Genomic DNA, 17,965 nt, shown 5'->3' with positions numbered 1-17,965 from the left:
TCCCAAATACCTATTTGGTTCCTATAATTAAACCAGATGTATTTTCTATTCAGTCCTAAAAGGGACTAGCGATTTGTGAAATGGGATTTTGCATCCAAGAAATGAGAAATTATAATTGAGGAAACGGCATAAATTTATTCCTAATAAATTATAAATTACTTTCAAAGACAATAAAACTCAATTTTTTACGTGTTCAGACTGGCAGAATTCTGAGTATAAGAAGTCCCTTATGTGTAATTTTGTGTCAAAAACTTCATATTCTGCAAAAAGATGAAGACTTCCTGAAATATATTTTCTCCTCAAAATTATTCCGTGAAATACCTTTTTGTATGTGAACTGCATTTACTCTTTTTGTTCCTCTAACAAGATTACTCATGTATCACATGGCATCAGTTAATTCTGGGTGTACTTCTCATTGTAATCATCAGCATTCGAGTGCAAGTATTCGTATCACAGTTATAAAACTTGCTCCCAGGTATTTCAGCTAAAAAAAAAAAATCGCTTTGCATTGGGGGTTGCTTTAATACAACTTAGTCACAAAGGAACTTACACGAGAGACCACAGAAAAACCGCTAGCAAGGCCAAAGCAAATGAGTTGCAAAATTTAAACCAATATTTGCTAGAAAATATTTGTGGTGGTCACTCAGCCCTACTTCTGAGTCCCTTACAAAAGTCCTCACCGTTGTACTTAATGTTGCAGGTCTACCTAAACCTCCCTTTGAAACTCATCTAAAATTTCCCTTTTGCTACTGATACTGGGTTTGTGTTCCCCTTGCCATTGTGATAAAACTTCTGCTCTTACTAACGTCTGCAGAGTAGATCCCATCATTTTCCTTCTTCTGACATTAAGTACCACATTGCAGGCACCAACCTCCATGTAATTGAGCTAATACAGCTTTTACTTTTGACTTAACAAGTGGAAACACGCATGCATGTGCTTGCCTTTGGCTACATGTTCGCCCAGCTAAATCTATTGACGGAGTCTGCAGGACCTGGAACACACTTATTTTTAGATACCATAATCCTCAATATATTAATTTGCTTTTACTCTTGGTCTTCCATATCCTGTCCGTCTTCTTCATCTGCAGTGACATCCACCTACATTACTCCCTGCAAATTTTAAAAACACTTTACTCACAGCACCTTGCAATGATAACTAAAAATGTGGAAACATATGCAATACAGGCATAATACTTGTGGCTCTGATGCCAGGTACGTAACTTGTCCTTTTTCCTCATTTCAAAAAAATTTCACACCCCCTCCAAAAAAACTTTAAAAACAAATAAGCACCAGGCCTCCAAAAAATGTTACTGGAGCTTCATTCATTGTTAAAAAAAAAAGTTGGAATATAGTTTGGAGTAAATCTTGATAAAGTTCTAACATCTGAATTAGAGCTAACAGCTTCTTTAATAGGACACAATAAAACAACATTACTGTTACCATCTTGCTGAGGATGGTAGAAAAAGACTGTAAAACTCCGAAAACAACACACAATAACTATAATTAATACCAGTCCTTTAAAGTATTCCTAAAGTCTACTGAAATCTAAACCAGCACTGTAGTGCTGGTAGCAACAACTGCATCCTAAACATTATTGAAAATGACAACAGAAAATAAAAATTCTCCTTCAGAAGTCAGAAAGTTATAATTCGCTGATCTGCTGCATGGAACAACACCTTTGCCCTCATTATTTATAGAGCTTTTTTGGGAGGATCTCGGGACTTTACTCTTTAGCTAAGCCTCACAAGTTCAACAGCCCATGAGTTATATAAACATTATTTTACAATTTGAACTATTTTCCCAGCAAAAGGATCACTCCAGGGGAGAACTATTTGAATGATTTCTTTTACAAAACTAATATTGCTTCACTTGTACTCCCAGAGCTTCAGAGCGACCAAAGCTGAAGTCCACCCGCGCGGTCCCCGGCCTCGCTAGCAGGCAGTTCCAGGCGCTTCAGAGGACAGTGGAAAAAAGGCTGCAGGTTGTACCGCACCTAGAAATGCCCTGTCCAGCAAGTGTTTTCAGGGAGCAGAAGTTTGAATAAAGGCTCGGAAAAAGGTCTCCTTTGAAACAGTAAGCAAGTAAATAAACGCATACATAAAACCGGGTGGCAACCGGCAGAAAAGGATCGCACCTTGGCAGCGATGCTGCAACCGTGAGACGTGTTGCTTGTGCCTGGCGCTCACCCTCCAGCCGGGGGGGACGCTCCCGCACGGACGGGGTCCCCGCGGGGAGCCGGGACAAGCCCCGAGCCCCCGGCCCCGCCGTGGGCAGCGCCCGGCTCCGCGCCCGCGGTGCGCCCCGGGAGGACACCCTCCCTCGGGCACGCACCGCCCTGCGCGGGGAGGGGAAGCCGCCTCCCCTCCCGAAGGGAGGAAAAAAGCCCTGCGAGCCCGATCTGCTGGCGGTTATCGGGGTTCGGCTTTGCGGGTTCTCGGGGCGGGAGGGGAGACGTTCAGCCGGCATCCCAGCGTTATTTTCGACGCGCACCGCGCCGAGCAGCGGCTGCTCCGCGCCGGCGGCACCAGCATCTCCCGGAGCATCCAGCTGCCCGTCCACAGCGGCTGCCGCGGGAGGCAGCCCCCCGCTCGGCGAGCCCCCGCGGCCCGCCCCGCTCCCGGCCGCGGCGCCGGGGCTCTCCGGGGCATCCGCAGGCTGCGGGCTGAGCCCCCCGTCCCTCTGCCCGGCTCCGGCTGGGGACAAACACACGCTCAACAATGGGCATGTTTGCAGCAACATGATATCACCTAATAACGCCGAATAAGGCAATGACTGTACGTTGAAGCGATACGATCCTGCCGGTCTCACCACACGGCGCGGAAAGCTGTTCGCAGATTTGCTAAGCCCTTTTGAATGAATGCATCTGCAGCTGACCTTTAACAATAGACGCTGAAATAGCACAATCTGTGGGACCAGATTTGAGGGGAGGGGGGCGGGAAGGGGGAAGGAAGAGATGGGTGAATATTGTAATCTCTGCAATCTCATTCACTTCCTTTCCCAAACCTCCGCACACAGAGGGGAAAGCGGCATTTTCCTTTTCACCGGGGCTCTCTCTCAAACGAGCCGTTCCCAACGCCGGCTCGGCCACATGGCACCCCGACAGCCGCCGCCGGCGGGACCGGCGCGCAGCCCCGCCGGTGCCCGCCCGCACCCCGCGGGCATCGCTCGGCGGAGGGGCGACTGCGACAAGGATGCTCCAGCCCCCCCTCCCCTCCCCTCCCGCCGCTCTCTCACCTTCCCTGGCTTTCAGCAAGACGGTGTTGGCAACGATGTTTTCCAGCTCCATTGACGAGCTCGGGCAGCGTAGGCAGGCAGCGGCACTGCAGCAGGACGTCACTCCCGAGGTGCGGAGTCTCCGGGCGACCACCCGCCTCCTGCCCCTAGCGCGTTATCCCCCCGTGCATGATCCCTGCCTTCCTCCCTGCTCCTCCGCGCTCCCCCGGGCGGAGGCGGCGCTCCCCGCGCTATCTGCTCCCGCGGCGCCTCGCCCCGCTACTCCATCCTCCGCCCCGCGGGCTCCCCGGTGGTTTGAGGGCTCGGGCGCTCCTGCCTCCCTCCCCCGGGGGTGTGGCACCGCGGAGCGGCCCCGCAGCCCCGCGCAGGCGCCATCCCCATCCCCGCCGCCGGCTCCGCGGGGCCGGGCACGCCGGGACGTGTAGTCCTGGGGCGGCCCCGCCGCACCTGGCGCCGGCCCCGCGGCCGCGCAGCGTCCCCGCGGAGGGGAGGCGAGCGCCCGCCCAGGGGAAGGCGCGGACGCGGGCCGGCCGGAGCCTCCCGGGCGGCGGGAGCCGGCGGGGCGGTTTCGGCGCGGGGGGGAGAGGAGCGGGGGGAGGCCGCGGGCCGGGCGCGGAGCGATGCGCGGAGCGGTGCGCGGAGCCCCCCGCGGCGCGGCCCCGACGGCGGCGGCGCGGCGCAGCCCTGGTGCCGGGCGCCACCCCGCGGCGGCGGCCCCGGCCCGGCGCTGCCCTGCCCGCGGCACACAGGGCTCCCCTGCCCGGCCCGGCCCCTGCCGCGGCGGGTCTTGGTGCTCGTCGGCGCCCCACAGGTGCTCCCGGCCGAGCGAAGGAGCCCCCGACAACCGGCGGACTTCTTCGTCCTCTGCCACGCGACGCACGCCCCCCTCCCCGGGCTCGGCACGGGCTTCTCGCCTTCCTGGAGACCTTGAAAGTCCCCGAAGGAAGTACCCGAGGGAATCCCATCTTCTCTGCCACACCACTTTTTTTATCCTGACATCAGCCACTTGTGGAAAGTTTGAGAATTTTAAGCACTAGATTACAACATAAATTCTCTTCCCTCTATGTAGGACAGATGCTCGTGTCAGCATGATTCTGATTTTCCTGGCAACAGGGCAGATCCATTCAGCAGGTCAAGCAAAGAAAGAGGAACAAAACCAACCCATTACTCTCACGAACGCTCTTCCCCCATCTGTATTTGCATTGATTAAATCCACGTGAAGCAAATCAAATTAACATGCACCTTCCTGTAAGTGGAGCATAGACACCACTTTTTATATTTTGTTCTTATTGTACCAGCCATGTTTCCTTCTGCAGCCAGGCAAAAGTGACTTGCAATGGCAGGACTTGCAGACTGCCTAGAACACGTTTTCTGAACATAGGAAATAAATGAGAAATGCATTTAAGGAATAATACCTTGGGCACTAGGATAAAATGGCTGTACTAAATGCCTTTTGTACCCGATTAAGTGTCAGAACTTTGAAAGTTACTGTGCGTAGCAGGTGGCACTGCTATGTTCAATCTTCCACATCCTCTCTCCTATCGCTTCAGAAAACATTCAGCCTCCGAAAGCCGTGCCATGTTGTGGTTACTTCCTTTGTAATGCCAACCTCTATAGAGCAGCAGTTCTGTTTCTAAGTACCGGAAGATTTTTCTCTGATTAAATAATTCTTAAGGGAAAAATTGCTTCCTGGAAACCAGAGCCTTAGCACAGAGATGAGGTTCCTAAGGAGTGTCTGCCCTGCTTGTTGTTTGACCACTTCTGTGCAAGGACTGATGCTCACTTGTAAACACAGCAAGTCATACTCAGGTCGTAAGTGCATTTCACATCCCTGCCCAGCGTCCTACCAACGGTCATCACAAGGACAACACCAACATCAGACGTGGCTGATATTGGAAGACACAGTTATGCCTTTTATTACATACAACATTTTTAATGCTACACGCAACCCCTCTCTCCGAAGGAAAAATGAACACACGTGTCTCAGTCCCCGTTTTGTGAATCAGCACTCGCTTCAGCAGCAAGCTCAGCTTCTGCTGGCAGCAATGGGGTATCGGTGTGCTTGCCGCATCTCAGGATCAGGCTGGTCAGTGGGGAGGGATTTACTGAGTGAACACTGACTGTGTTTGGCGTGTAACTTTTATACAGGTGTCTGAATGAAGAGGGCAGATCTTGATCTTAATTTGAGTTGCGCTTGGAAAACAGCATGTGCACCCGACGGCTCTAGTGCTCCTCTTTTATCTATTATCTATATGTACCTCTACATACTCAAGTGGTAGGCACACAGAGTCATCTGCAGTGTTGCCCTGTGGGACTCCAGCATGTTGTTGTTGTCCCGTATACTCTGTGAACATTTATTTAGTTCTTGAAAGGGTAAGTAGATTTATCAAAAGAGTTACAACAGATCTATACGGTGTTCATAAATCCCATGGAGCTACCTAGTGTTCATGAACGGTGCAGCTCTGAAGCACTTCACGTTCCTGGCAACCAAAGGCACAGTTACACAGTCCCTTCGGAAACAGGGGCAGCAATCGAACAGAGTGTTGTGCTGCTGCCAGAGTGGTTATTTCAACTAAGCTGGATGACTTTGCATTGAAGTGGACCAGGAGCAGTCACATAACTTAAATGTGGCTGAGTGCAGGGAGTGGAAAGCTGAGCTCTGCTACTGGACTGCCGGGATTCTGCAATAACATGTTTGTCTTAGTTACACATCTACATGGGGAGCAGCAATTCTGACTTCATGTTTATTGATAAGAACAATGGAATGAGTTTTCTTAATGATTCTTACAGTATTTAACAAAAGAAAATTTGTTTCAAATAAATCTGAGTCAGTGTGGTGCACTAGGACGTGGAAGGTGTGTTTACTAGCTCAAATGCCCTCCTTTGAAAAACAATCAGTCCTCACTGCATCTCTCTTTTCTACTACAGCTTTTTAAGCCTGAACATACCACTGATAAATGACAAGGGTCTGCTTCAGCACAGGCCTCAGATGGATGGCGGCTTTCATGGATGTGGCTCCCCATGGGTTGCCAGAGCAAGTACCACTGCACAGACCTGCTTTCCTTAAAGTCCCTCAGTTGGTCTTTGCAAAACCCACTGCAGCATGTGGAGTCTTACCTCATGACTTCTTCATAGCTGTCCGTATCTTCAGTTTTGTGTCTGGAACACCTGGTTCACAAAAACAACAAAAATAAAAAATATTAGGAAGAGGTAGATTTATTTATACCCATTTTCTCTTGTGACAACACAGTCCTTTAATTTCAAGGTATGTCGACACCTGATGTAAGGGAGCAGCTGGGTTCTTGGTGAGTGAGAGAGAAAGAAACAGGAGACCTGTGAGTCTGTTCCACTGCTTATCTTACTCTATTCACTGTTGTGAACTCTGGTGCTGAAATACTCAAGCATGGACTCAAAGACAAGGTGGCAGGGAAGGAACACAGGTCTTTTTTGCTGGCCCTAAAGATCCTGATTCAGTGCTTGCTGGGGGAAAAGGGAAAAACTCATCTGAATCGTATGCAGAAGCAGCCAATTTTGGAAGGAAAAAAAAGGAGAGGCTACCAAAACCCAGTTAAACTCTGAAAAATGTGCTCTCTAAAGTGCCTAATGTGTTTGGTTGTTCTGCTTTTAAATAAAACATCTTCATCCAAAGTCATTTGGGAAAGGCTCAGAAAAAAACCCTTTTTGAGTGCTGAACATTAGGATAAAGCAGGGTCGGCAGCCATCTTTCCTTTATGGGAAAAGAGAGGTTTGTAAATGAAACGCCAACACCGTGCAAGACCCAAATGCATCAGTGTAATAAGAACAGGAAAGCGGCAAGGCCGAGTGTGATATTCTGAACCGCGCTAAGGGCTGAGTCATCGGCAGGGTGGGCTCAGGCAGCTCCAGCCAGAAACGCAGCAGCAACACACCCAGTTTTATCCTGCCACCAGAGACAAACTGCTTGGCCTCAGCACAGCCTGCTTGAAAGGTCAGGATAAGACCCCCAGCAAACCAGATGTCAAAAAGGCTTTTGCCTATACCTATCAATTGGAAACATACCCTGACAGCAGCTATCTCCTAAATCCATGTTACAACACGCAATTAATGCAGTAAAGCCTGTTCATTATTAGCTCTAAGCTGGATTGTGTTTGGAATCGCTTCTGAAACTTATTCCTACAAACGGCCAAATTCTTTTGCCTCCTGCTGAGATTCGGTATCAGCAGGTGGGAGCACACAGGCCTATGAGAAAGCATTTGCAGGCAGCTGTAACCTTTTACAGAGCCCTTTGCATAAGGACGGAGGCTGCCATCTACCAACAGCCATGGGGTGATGCATCATGTCTAAACGAAACTTTTGGCTTTGGCTTAGATAAAAATGTTTATGCCTCTGTTGTTTCCTTCCATTTTCAAACCTTTTTTTCAGTTATCTGTTTCCTCAAGGTAGAGGACAAATGATTGTTACAGTATTTAAGCACATGGAATTAAATAACCTTCTAGAAGATGAGCAGATCTTATTTTTTAAACAAGCAGACATATGCATCCCGTACTCTGCACAGAATCTGCCATTCAGTGACCCACAGCAGCAGGAGATCTGATCTGGGATATGCTTACCCCTTTCATCAAGTTTAGAGAGATGCAGCTACTAGCATTTTGTTGTGTTAACAATGATTTTTCAGAGCTCTTTAAAAACTAACTCACAAAAAAATCGTGGTAGCAACACACAAGCATTATCTACCACTTTTTATCAACAGAGCTCAAAGTTTTTCACCAGAAAGGTGTATTTAATTATCCCCAGATAGGGAAAAAGAGGCACAAAGTGAGAGCAGGCAGATAAGTATCCTAACCAAAAATAAAATTTGCATCTCCCATTATCCATCCAAGTGCCTTATCCACTGCTCTGAACCTTGTAACAATACAAACTTTGCTCTAAAGCTTGCTGAAATCCCTGGAAAGTCTTTCACCAACTTCAGATGTCTCAATTTGAATCAGGCTTGAAGACTCCAATCCTTCACATGCGAACATGTCCGTGCACTGCTGAGCTCATGCTGCACCAGTATGAACCAGCACTGCAGGATGAGATATGAGACTGGGGCCTGTCCGGCCAGGCAAAAGCCTGTGGGAGACAGCAAAGCAGACAACCAACAAGATTCGGAGAAAGATGCACATATGGTATTGCTCGGTAGATTTATTTTGAACTTCGGATGGCAAGAAGAATTGGGTTTAGCAGCTGCTCTAGCCTGTGCCAGAGACAGAGCTGAGGAAAAAGGAACAACTCTTTTGCCAGCTGTGCTTTGGCAGTGACAAGGTCCATCTTCAAACTGTAGGGATTCCCAGTAAAAACGGAAAATAAACCCCCTGTTAAGCGGCAGTAGTTCAAGTTCTTGCCTAGAAGTCTGAGAAGCTGAATTATGCTGCCTTCATAGCAAAGCATGAGCAATTATTTCCCCACCTGCGAGCCAAGTGTTTAAACAAAGAGTTTCAAACAAATATAACTTTCCGGGGAGGGGGGAAGGACGTTTTAGAATACATCAACTTAGAAGTTGTGAATAATCATCTGTGGGTGAGACAACCATCCTCAGGAAATCCTAGCAATAGCCCTTTTCTTGCTGCCACAATACAGCTCCCACAGCTGAGGGAAAGGAACCGCTGTGGCCCAGCTGTCCCTGGGCGCCCAGTTTGATGCCCAGCCGCGGGGGACTGGGCTGGGTGAGCACGTCTCTCCATTTGAGGGGATCTGCCAGTTAGACAGCTGTGGATGCAGACGTGCCATTCTGCACTGCTGTTCAGGGAATCAGCCCAGGTAACAGCTCCTATTTCTTTACTGCTCTTAACCGACAGTCGCTGCTCTGCATGTGTCCCAGGCTCAGCACTGCTCCTCATTGCTCCGCCGGCAGCCCTCAGCAGTGGCACAAAGACGTCCCTAACCTCTACTGTGGACACATCTCTCAACAACCGGTCCTTCCTTCTCCACCTCCCAGGGCTGCAGGCTACAGCATGGCTCACCCACACTGTATCTCACATATTTTCTAACATACAAATAGTTTACTCGCTTCCACTTTTAGGCTTTGAGGGGTTTTTAAGCAAGAATGCCCCTAACTTTTAGGTAACAGACATGCAAATAAGCCGAGTAGCTCAGTCAGCCGACCCCCCTTGCTCAGCCAGTGACCTTCCCAGCAGTCGCCATCCAGCTGGTGCTTTCAAGCAGCCCTGGTTCATCAGCAAGAGTCAAAACTGAACTCTCTCACACACGTTCAGGTTTCTTTTAGCAAAGCGCTAATGAGAAGCAAGGGGTACGTAAGGCTCCTTAACTCAGAACCTCTTATTTCACTGACCCAGCACTGTGTTTGCACACACCTATGCACACATGCTCAAATGCACACGCAGAGCTTGTTAGGGGGTGTTGAGCCTGAAGGGAACAGCTTCAAAATCAAAAGCGATGTCTATTGGAGTAAAAGGAAATCAGTGGATGGAGGAAGCAGTTAGACAACTATGCGGGTATCTGTATCCTTTAGCATCCACATTTTCTTCCCCCTCATCTCACCATGGCTATAGCAACAGTTTGTCTCCTGCACCCTTGTGCAGAACACCTCCATCTTTATCATCTTCTTTTGGGCACCTCCATCTTCATCAAAAGCCCAGCCAGCCACCCAGTATCTCTGTGCATGTATGAGTAGATAACGCTATTTTGGCTGCTCTGCTGGGCACCACAGTTTTTGAGATTATCAACACCACATTTCCAGTTGTCATTGGCTACATCAGGTTTAATAAATTTAGGAGTGCCCCAGAAAGGCACTACCAACTGAAACTAGTGATGATGTTAAAGGCTCAGAAAGGTCTCCGCATGCTTTTGGAGAACACCGACTAACACTGCCCCAAACAGTTCCTGGGCATAGTAGAGTTAATACCGGCTAGTGACCAACCCTAACAGGCAGGTTGCAGACAACCTCCCTCTTTCAAGGCTCACAGAGTTTACTATTACAGACATGACTGGACCATGCCAGACAGATCAGTACCAGGAATAAGTTTGCTGATTTGTTCAGAAGTATAGATGCAATATCCATTGAGCTCATCCCAGGGGGCTGGGATGTAGCTGCCATTGCTCTGGCTGCCTTTGGCGCCAGATGCTGATGGCTGAGCTTATCCTGCCAGTGGAGCCAGACTTCTCGCTAGTTCACAAGGTGGGATCTCCCCTTTGTAAAAGTCTGTGGATATTTATAAATCTGAATATTAAAACAGAAATTACCAAACCCCAGAAGTGAAACTGGGTTCAACTCGATTTGACTACTTAGACAAAGAAACACACAAGAAGAAGCTAAGAAAAGAAAAATGGACTTTTAGAAAGTGATTTTCAGTTCTCTGGGTTGTGCACACCGCTTGTGCTGCTCCAAAGCACATGGCCTAAAACAGGGTGGGCAGCTGGCGGCTTCTTGGTGAAGGTGGTCTCTGTTGCTGCCACCATCAGGTATCCAACAAAAACAGCCTGAGAAAACCTCGTACTGCTCGACTGACTGTTAAAGTAGCTCCTTTAGCTTGAGTTGTGGGAGCTTGAGCTTCAACAGCTGACTCTCTGAAGCACCCAGCTTCAGGGAAACAGGTTTGTATGTATCAGGTGTGGTGCCTTCCACAAGCTGTACACCTTTCCCGCGCTGCTTTCATCTGGCAGGAGACAGGAGGCCTGTGAAGGGTTTTACAACTCTCCTACCTCTCCCAGAGCTAATGTACACCCCAACCACTCTTCCTAGGGCTGGGCCAGTGTGGTTGCCCAGTGACGGTCAGTGCAGTGAACAGAACTGGGACAAGCCAGGACAGACGGAGGCCACAGACACACATTCAGCTTAATGCAGCGCTGCCCATTAGCGGCACTAAGTGCCTGTGTGGGCAATTAGGCAATGACTTTGGTTTGCATCATCTCACAGCCGAGAGGAGCTAAGCAGGCACATGGCTATCGCATCGTAATGGTTTAATTATGATTAAACAACTACAATCTGAGCGAGTTCAATTAAGTCAGAGCCAACTGCATTTGAGCAGTTGGTATCTGGAAGGTTTCCGAGCACAAGCCACGCTGTTTGCTCCGTTCCGGTCTCTGTCAGCGTACACCAAAACGAGGTCCCACGGTCTGCCCCACCAGCGGGAAACCCGCAGCAAACACGCCCCCAGCCTCAGCACGGCCGCCGCACTGCGGGCCAGGACGGGGGAGACGACCCGCAGCGCCGACAGGTTCAGCCCGGGGAAGGCGCCTCTCACCACCCCCTTCCCAGTCACTAAGCGGGGCGCGGGGCACGGCCGGGGGGCGGGCGCGGCGCCGCCCCGCCCCGCCCCGTCCTTCCCCGCGCCCGCAGGGCCCGGCTCCGCCCGCCGCGCTCAACATGGCCGCCGCGCTGGGAAGGCTCCTGCGGACCGCGGTGAGTGACCCTCCCCGATCGCCGCCGCGCTCCAACCGCCGGCGGCTCTGACCCTCCATCTCCCCCCGCAGGTGCCCGCTGCCGCCGCCGCTGCCGGGAGGAGGCTGACGGCGCGGCCCCTGCCCTGCGCCCGCCGCCAGTTCAGCCTCGGTAAGTGCGGGGGGGGCGGCGGACACACACGCGCGCGCCTCCGGGCTCGTCCCGGGCGAGGCGGCGGGAACGTGTCCTGAGGCCTGTCGGCCCCGGCCGCCCTTGGGGCTGTGCCGGCGGGGAGGAGGAGGCGGCCCGGCCCGGCCCGGCCCCGGGGCTCGGCGGGGCGGCTGGCGGCGGCACGGCCCGTAGCTGTGTTTTCTCCCCCGCAGGCTCCTCGCGGTTTGCTCCAGCGGTAACACAACACGCCCCGTTTTTTAAAGGAACGGCCGTTGTTAACGGAGAGTTCAAAGAGCTGAGCCTGGATGATTTCAAGGGGAAGTACCTGGTCCTCTTCTTCTACCCCCTGGACTTGTGAGTGCGGGTTTCTCCATTTCAGATGCCCTCCTGCCTTCCTGAAGGTCGTCAGAAGTGCTGCAGATCATTGCTGTCTAAAGCATCTGTTTTTACCTTATCCGGGCTAGTTTTGCAAAGCAGATGTGTCTGTTTCTAGAGTATGAGTGGTAAGACTTGGGGGCAGATGGCCTCTGTGTGCTAAAGCAATGGCTCGCTGGATGGAGAGCATCTTCTAGCTGCCGGGACTGCTTCAGGAGGTAGACGTGGCCTTGCAAGTGTCGTTCCTCTTACAGTCAGATCCCACGGGTGGGGGTATTGCCTTGCAGTTCAGGGTTGTGTTGGAGACTCTCTCTCCTTTTAAGCAGCAGGGCCAGCAGAACTGCAGCTAGACGGCTGAGCAAAAGGTGAACAGAAGGGGCTGAGCCCGTCTGGAAGACTTGGAGGTTCAAGAGCACCCTTGTGTACATGGGCATGTGGGGGAGGATTTAACCTGTAGTCCTTTTGGCTATAGTTTCCAAAAACTCACTGTCTAGAGAGTGTCTAGCAGAGACAGTTTCTCCATCTCTGAAAAAAATCTGTCTAGAACTGAGAGTTGAAAACTGGTGTGCCAGCTAGGCGGCTATGGGTGTTGCTTTGAGACTGTCTGAAGCTAATCCTGAGCAGGAAACATCGTTACAATTATCAGGCTAAAGAAAACGCTCTGCTGCATTAGTGCCTAGAAGCAGATGTGAGAGGCTTTTCTAAAAAATTCTCAGAAAAGATTGCAGAATCATTACAGCCTGTTCTCTCTTCCCACCCAGCACCTTTGTCTGCCCCACAGAAATTGTGGCGTTCAGCAACAAAGCAAATGAATTTCGTGATGTGAACTGTGAAGTGGTGGCAGTTTCTGTGGATTCTCATTTTTGTCATCTGGCCTGGATAAATACACCACGAAAGGTATGAACTGGGAGCTGTTTGGGGCTTTCTCTGTTGATTTGTTTTCTTTTCACAAGAGTTCCTGAGAGGAGGAGTTGAATAAACAATTGTGCAAACACCGATTTCAGTAGACTGCCTAAAGTGGTATGTGAAGTGATTAACTTCTACATTTAATGACATAATTCTGACCTCAGTCTTTGTTTTCTTGCTCTTTTCCTTAATAATTTGTGTTTTTTCGTCTTTGTTTTGCTCTCTTGATAGTCTTGGAAGTTACATCATATCCTTATACATTTATCTCAAAAGACAAATACTCCGTATACATGTCACTGTCCTAAGCTGCTCGTTACAGCTGATGGTTTGTGTGCACCCTCACAGAAAATGGACAGCAGCTGTGTAGTCACTATTGTTAACCAGTACCTAACAGTGGTGGCTTCAGAATAGAAGCAGAAGAACAACCAGCTTATTGGAGCACTTGCAATGGTTCCACTGAAGTGGTTCCACTTCTGCAATACAAATGGAGGTCTTCAGCCTTCTTCAGGGAAAGAAAGTGACAGAGAAGATGGGCTTTTACTGGAGAGGAGCTTCTTTCACGTGTATATAAAAACACATGCTTTTGATCATATAAAGCACCTCACTGGTTTGGTTAGTTGTAGGGAATCAGAAGTGTCGCAGGAAGGTGCAGAAGCTCTGTGCCGTGAGTCATTGTCCATGTGGTCGTGTGGACAGCAGTCTGTAGTAGCACTTGCAGACTGGGGTGCCTCCAGGTGCATAGCTTTGCCGTTGTATTGTACAGGGGAGGGAGGAGAGTTTGCTAGATTTAGTATGGCTTGGCTGAGCCTGTTGAGAGTACTTAATTGTCTGCATGCTTTGATCAAAGCTCTAAAATGTGATTGTGAACTGACTTCACTGCTTTATGTGAAAGCTGTTCAGCGTATGCCAGTCAGACACTGCTCAGTGCACATGTAGCAAAACGCCCTATGAAGGGTGGAAAGAATTCCGTGGTGGCGCAGACGGAAAACTGACACCCAGAGAAGCAGAGGCCTTGGTTTGTCCGACATCTGCCTTCAAAGCTCTGCGTATGAGAACTCTGTTGCAGACAAGCATTTGCAGGATCAGGGTCTGAGTGACTGAGATTACACAATGATTCACTGATGATGCCAGGAATAGAAAAGCTAACAAACTCCGGGCTTGTTTCAAGGATAGAGAGCTTATCTCTCTTGCAGTTCCAGTGTGCTGCAAAACTGAAAGAAATCTTGGTTGACTTTCCAAATAGTGTTTAAATTGATTTGGGGGAGGAAAAAAAAATAGATGCACTAAATAGAGAGAGAAGCAGAATGCTGATGTTCCTAGCATGGCTGTTAGAAGTCTTGTGTTTTGTCTGTTCATAGTATGCAGGTTTGTCTTCCCTTCCCTCCCCACCATGTTCATCTTGTTTAATTTTGAACATTTAAAGATGCAGTAGAAATTTTTGTATTCAAAGCTCCTGAATAGGGTACAAGGGAAATATTTCTGAAAATTAATGACTGTTGTTACAGCCTTTTACCACCAAAATAAGCAATTCTAAAATGCTTAGTGCAAAAGAAGTTTTCATGTTCCAGAGAAACCAAATGTTCCTGACTACTTTAAAACAAACAAAACAAAAACCAACCAAACAACAACACTCACACACACCCCCTGTGGTTTGTTTCATGGAGCGAATGGCATGGATGTGTTTTGTTGTTAGTATAACTTCAAGAGCACTGAATCCAGCAACTCAAGAAGTATAATCCTAAAAAGCGTTTTGTAACAAAATTGAATCTTACTGTTTTCTGTAGAGCGGCGGTTTGGGCAAAATGAATATTCCAGTTCTGTCAGACCTCACAAAGCAAATCTCCCGTGATTATGGTGTACTGCTAGAAGGACCTGGGATAGCATTAAGGTAACGTGTGATTGCCTGTTGCTCGGTTATGACACAACCCAGTCTAAACCAACGTGAGCCATACTGTCTCCTCCAGCAGGGGAAACTCCACAAGGACCAAATAAAGACTGTAAGATGTTACTTTTTCTGTAGAACTTCTGCTGAATCCCACCCTAGGAAAATGGCAAGTGGCCATTAAGTTGAGAATGGTTCCAGGCCTCTCTGAGAATGCATGCAGGCAAAAGCCAGCTATTCTGCTCTGAGTGAGTGGGAGAACTCCATGTCACTAAGGAAACCAATCATAGGATAGAAGAGCATTTTATAGTTTTTTACATTTTTTCACAATTTAGGTCTGTCCCTTGTTGTTTTCTTTCCTGTGAAGGGAGAAGAAACCGCCTTAACTTCTGTGTGAGAAGTTTCTAAAGTGGTTGTCCTAGAGGCCACTACAGTCAATCCCATAATTATCTAGAATAAAAAAATTGAAATTTCCTTCTCCACTATTGGAGTACTTACTAAAAGCAAATAGTGGTCCCTGAGATCCATTGAATTGGGTAGGAGTCTTCTGGAGACCTTTGGTTCCTGGTTTCTTTGGATCAGGAACTTCTGATGTTTGTTTTATTGACAAATTAAGTTAATTAGTATGATACGACTGGGACTTTGGTTTTCACAAATGTTTATATGCAACAATATTTAATTTAGTAGCTTAATGCGTAAGCAACTTTTCGCTCAATACCTTCAGATTTTCCTATCAAAAAGACATGGGAAGGATGCCAGCTATCAACTTCAAAATATAGGTGGAATTAGAAGTTCTACCTTTCTTATGCATCTGTCTCAATTTAAGTGTCTTTATGCATACTTTGTAATTTTGCAATACCATACCAGTTGACTGGTTCTTGGCTTTTGATCACTAACAATGTATCAAACACTGTATTGTTGCTCCTAACTCTGATAACGTGCATCTAAGAATAACTACCTTGCTGAAATAGTTCATCCAGTCTCTTGTGTTTGGTCTTGGAACATGATTTGCATTCCCTAAATTCTTGCTCAATTACAGAGGTCTCTTCATCATTGATCCAAATGGGATCATCAAGCATCTAAGTATCAATGATCTCCCCGTCGGTCGTAGCGTGGAAGAGACCCTCCGCTTGGTGAAAGCATTCCAGTACGTGGAAACACATGGAGAGGTTTGCCCGGCAAACTGGACTCCAGACTCCCCTACAGTAAGCATCTGCTAAATACCACTTTTCTAAATATAGACACTGGTGTATTTTTGCATGTCTGAAGGGCTGAGAACCACTTTAGCGTGAGGTGCTTGACTGAATCTGTGCCTGTTGTCTAAATCTGAGGCTTTTATTGGTTGGACCAATTCAGTCTATTTGTATGATACTAAATGTGCGATGTCTGTGAAGAAATCTTTTAGAAGACACAAATGGATTTAAAACTCTAAATTTGACTTGCACTCTCCACCAGTTGTCTTCAGATTTTTTAGCAGGAAAAATGTGTTACAGACTTAAAATCTGCAAGTAGGAGCTTGTACATCATTTAGGCTTTCATCTTTCAACCAAGCGCAAAACCAGAAATAACCAATTGTTTTTATAAAGTATGCATTAATTTTCTTGGATAAAGTGTCAAATCTGTAATTTTCTTATCTTAGTTATAGCATATAATAACTAAACTTTCTTTTCTTGACAGATCAAACCAAGCCCAGAAGCTTCTAAAGAATATTTTGAGAAAGTGCATACATAAACGCTCAAGTATGTGGACAAAACTCTTAGTTACCATAAACTGAAGACATTAGGAAAGCAGCTGTGATTATAAAAAAAAAAAATAATAAAAATCAAGTCAAAGTTCTCATTTTCTCATGTTTAAGAAGAAATTAAATGCTGAAATATTTACTGACTCCCTTGTCTTGCTTTAAAAAGAAGGGTAAAAACTAAGGCTTTTTTCCTCCCCCTTTTGCAACTTCAGTTTCATTAATTTCTGTGACCACTAGTCGTCTTCCTGAATACAACAAGTACACAAAATACAGTTGTTTTCCACTGGGTTTTTCCTCTTTCCTTAACTAGTTTTGGACCAGAAAGTATCCTGCGTTTTCTTTTCTCCCATGAAAAATTAAGTTCTGTAAGAAGAGTTTGAAACAATGGGGACAATACAGAAAATAGAATTTTGATACATGGTTTGTTTTTAATGAATTTTGCAGAGGAAGAGATGAATGTAATAAGCAAAAACTATAAACCTGCCCCCCTTGTTTTTGCGTGTAAATGCACCATAACTTTAAATGAATGTAAATATGTGCCATTTTAATCCTGCATATAGTCAAAGATGCAGTGCAGCTACACGGGAGCATTAACAAGCATGAAGAACTTGTATTCTGCTTGGGAGATGGTAAAAACTTGAACCATAATAGTGTACTTACTGGAGCTTAATGACAATCTTCCATCATTTAAAGCATTGCTTATTTGCTTGAATCTGTCTCCAGGAAAAACTTAAAAGTTTCAATGTACTGCTTGAAAACAATGTCTCTAGCTATAATATATATAGCCTATCTCTAGCTGTAATAATAAATCTTAACATTGACTAGCAGCAAGTGTGTTGCTTTTCTTTTCTTTCACTTTTTCCCTAAAGATTACTGTTTCTGCATTTTGAGGAAGTTGCATTGCCTTAGAAAATGTCTTCTATACCTTTGTTCACAGCAAGCAGTTAACAGCTGGCAAGGCCTGTGTGTGTGTGCCGTGGTGGGTAGGCCATAGACAGTAAGTAGCGGGTGTGCTGCTGAAGGGCTGGATAAATCGAAACAATACTGAATGAGTTTGTATTTTTCGTCCTCTGCTCTTTTGAGCAGGGGAAAAGACTTGAGACAAACAGAAGCACAGGGGATCCACCCTGGCAAAATGACTGTTGTTTCCTAAATTAGGTTTATAACAGGTCTCAATGCTGCAATGTAAGTGAAAGGATGAAAAAACGAGTCTGACGTGTGGTGCCCGGCGATGCTCCAGGTTTCAGTACTTGCAAATCTCTTTTCAGTCCCAGTGTTTTAGTTCTGTTTCGTGCAA

General features: G+C 47.4%; 2 protein-coding genes across 2 annotated transcripts in view; one reads left to right on the top strand and one right to left on the bottom strand.

Moving 5' to 3' along the window:
* Nucleotides 1–3,371, bottom strand: part of GRK5 (G protein-coupled receptor kinase 5) — a 166,210-nt gene extending 162,839 nt beyond the window's left edge. Inside the window, exon 1 of the mRNA XM_059821532.1 lies at nt 3,235–3,371. Coding sequence (XP_059677515.1) covers nt 3,235–3,286 — 52 coding nt within the window. The 5' untranslated portion in view covers nt 3,287–3,371. The remainder of the gene's footprint in view (nt 1–3,234) is intronic.
* Nucleotides 3,372–11,578: 8,207 nt separating this feature from the next.
* On the top strand, nt 11,579–17,495 carry PRDX3 (peroxiredoxin 3). Its single transcript, XM_059820954.1, has 7 exons — nt 11,579–11,614; nt 11,686–11,764; nt 11,977–12,118; nt 12,901–13,036; nt 14,830–14,933; nt 15,967–16,132; nt 16,605–17,495. Exons 1-7 carry the CDS (start codon nt 11,579–11,581, stop codon nt 16,656–16,658), a joined length of 717 nt encoding a protein of 238 aa, XP_059676937.1. The 3' UTR covers nt 16,659–17,495.
* The last annotated feature ends 470 nt before the right edge of the window (nt 17,496–17,965 follow it).

This window comes from Gavia stellata, chromosome 9, assembly GCF_030936135.1.
Source record: "Gavia stellata isolate bGavSte3 chromosome 9, bGavSte3.hap2, whole genome shotgun sequence".
NCBI lineage: Eukaryota > Metazoa > Chordata > Aves > Gaviiformes > Gaviidae > Gavia > Gavia stellata.
The sequence above is the reverse complement of the archived record's forward strand: the minus strand, read 5'-3'. Positions and strand labels throughout refer to the sequence as shown.

Coding starts and splice junctions, on each gene's coding strand:
- PRDX3 (XM_059820954.1), top strand. CDS start 11,579: ATGGCCGCCGCGCTGGGAAGGCTCCTGCGGACCGCG. Junction 11,615..11,685: donor GAAGGCTCCTGCGGACCGCG/GTGAGTGACCCT, acceptor CTCCCCCCGCAG/GTGCCCGCTGCCGCCGCCGC. Junction 13,037..14,829: donor GGATAAATACACCACGAAAG/GTATGAACTGGG, acceptor TGTTTTCTGTAG/AGCGGCGGTTTGGGCAAAAT.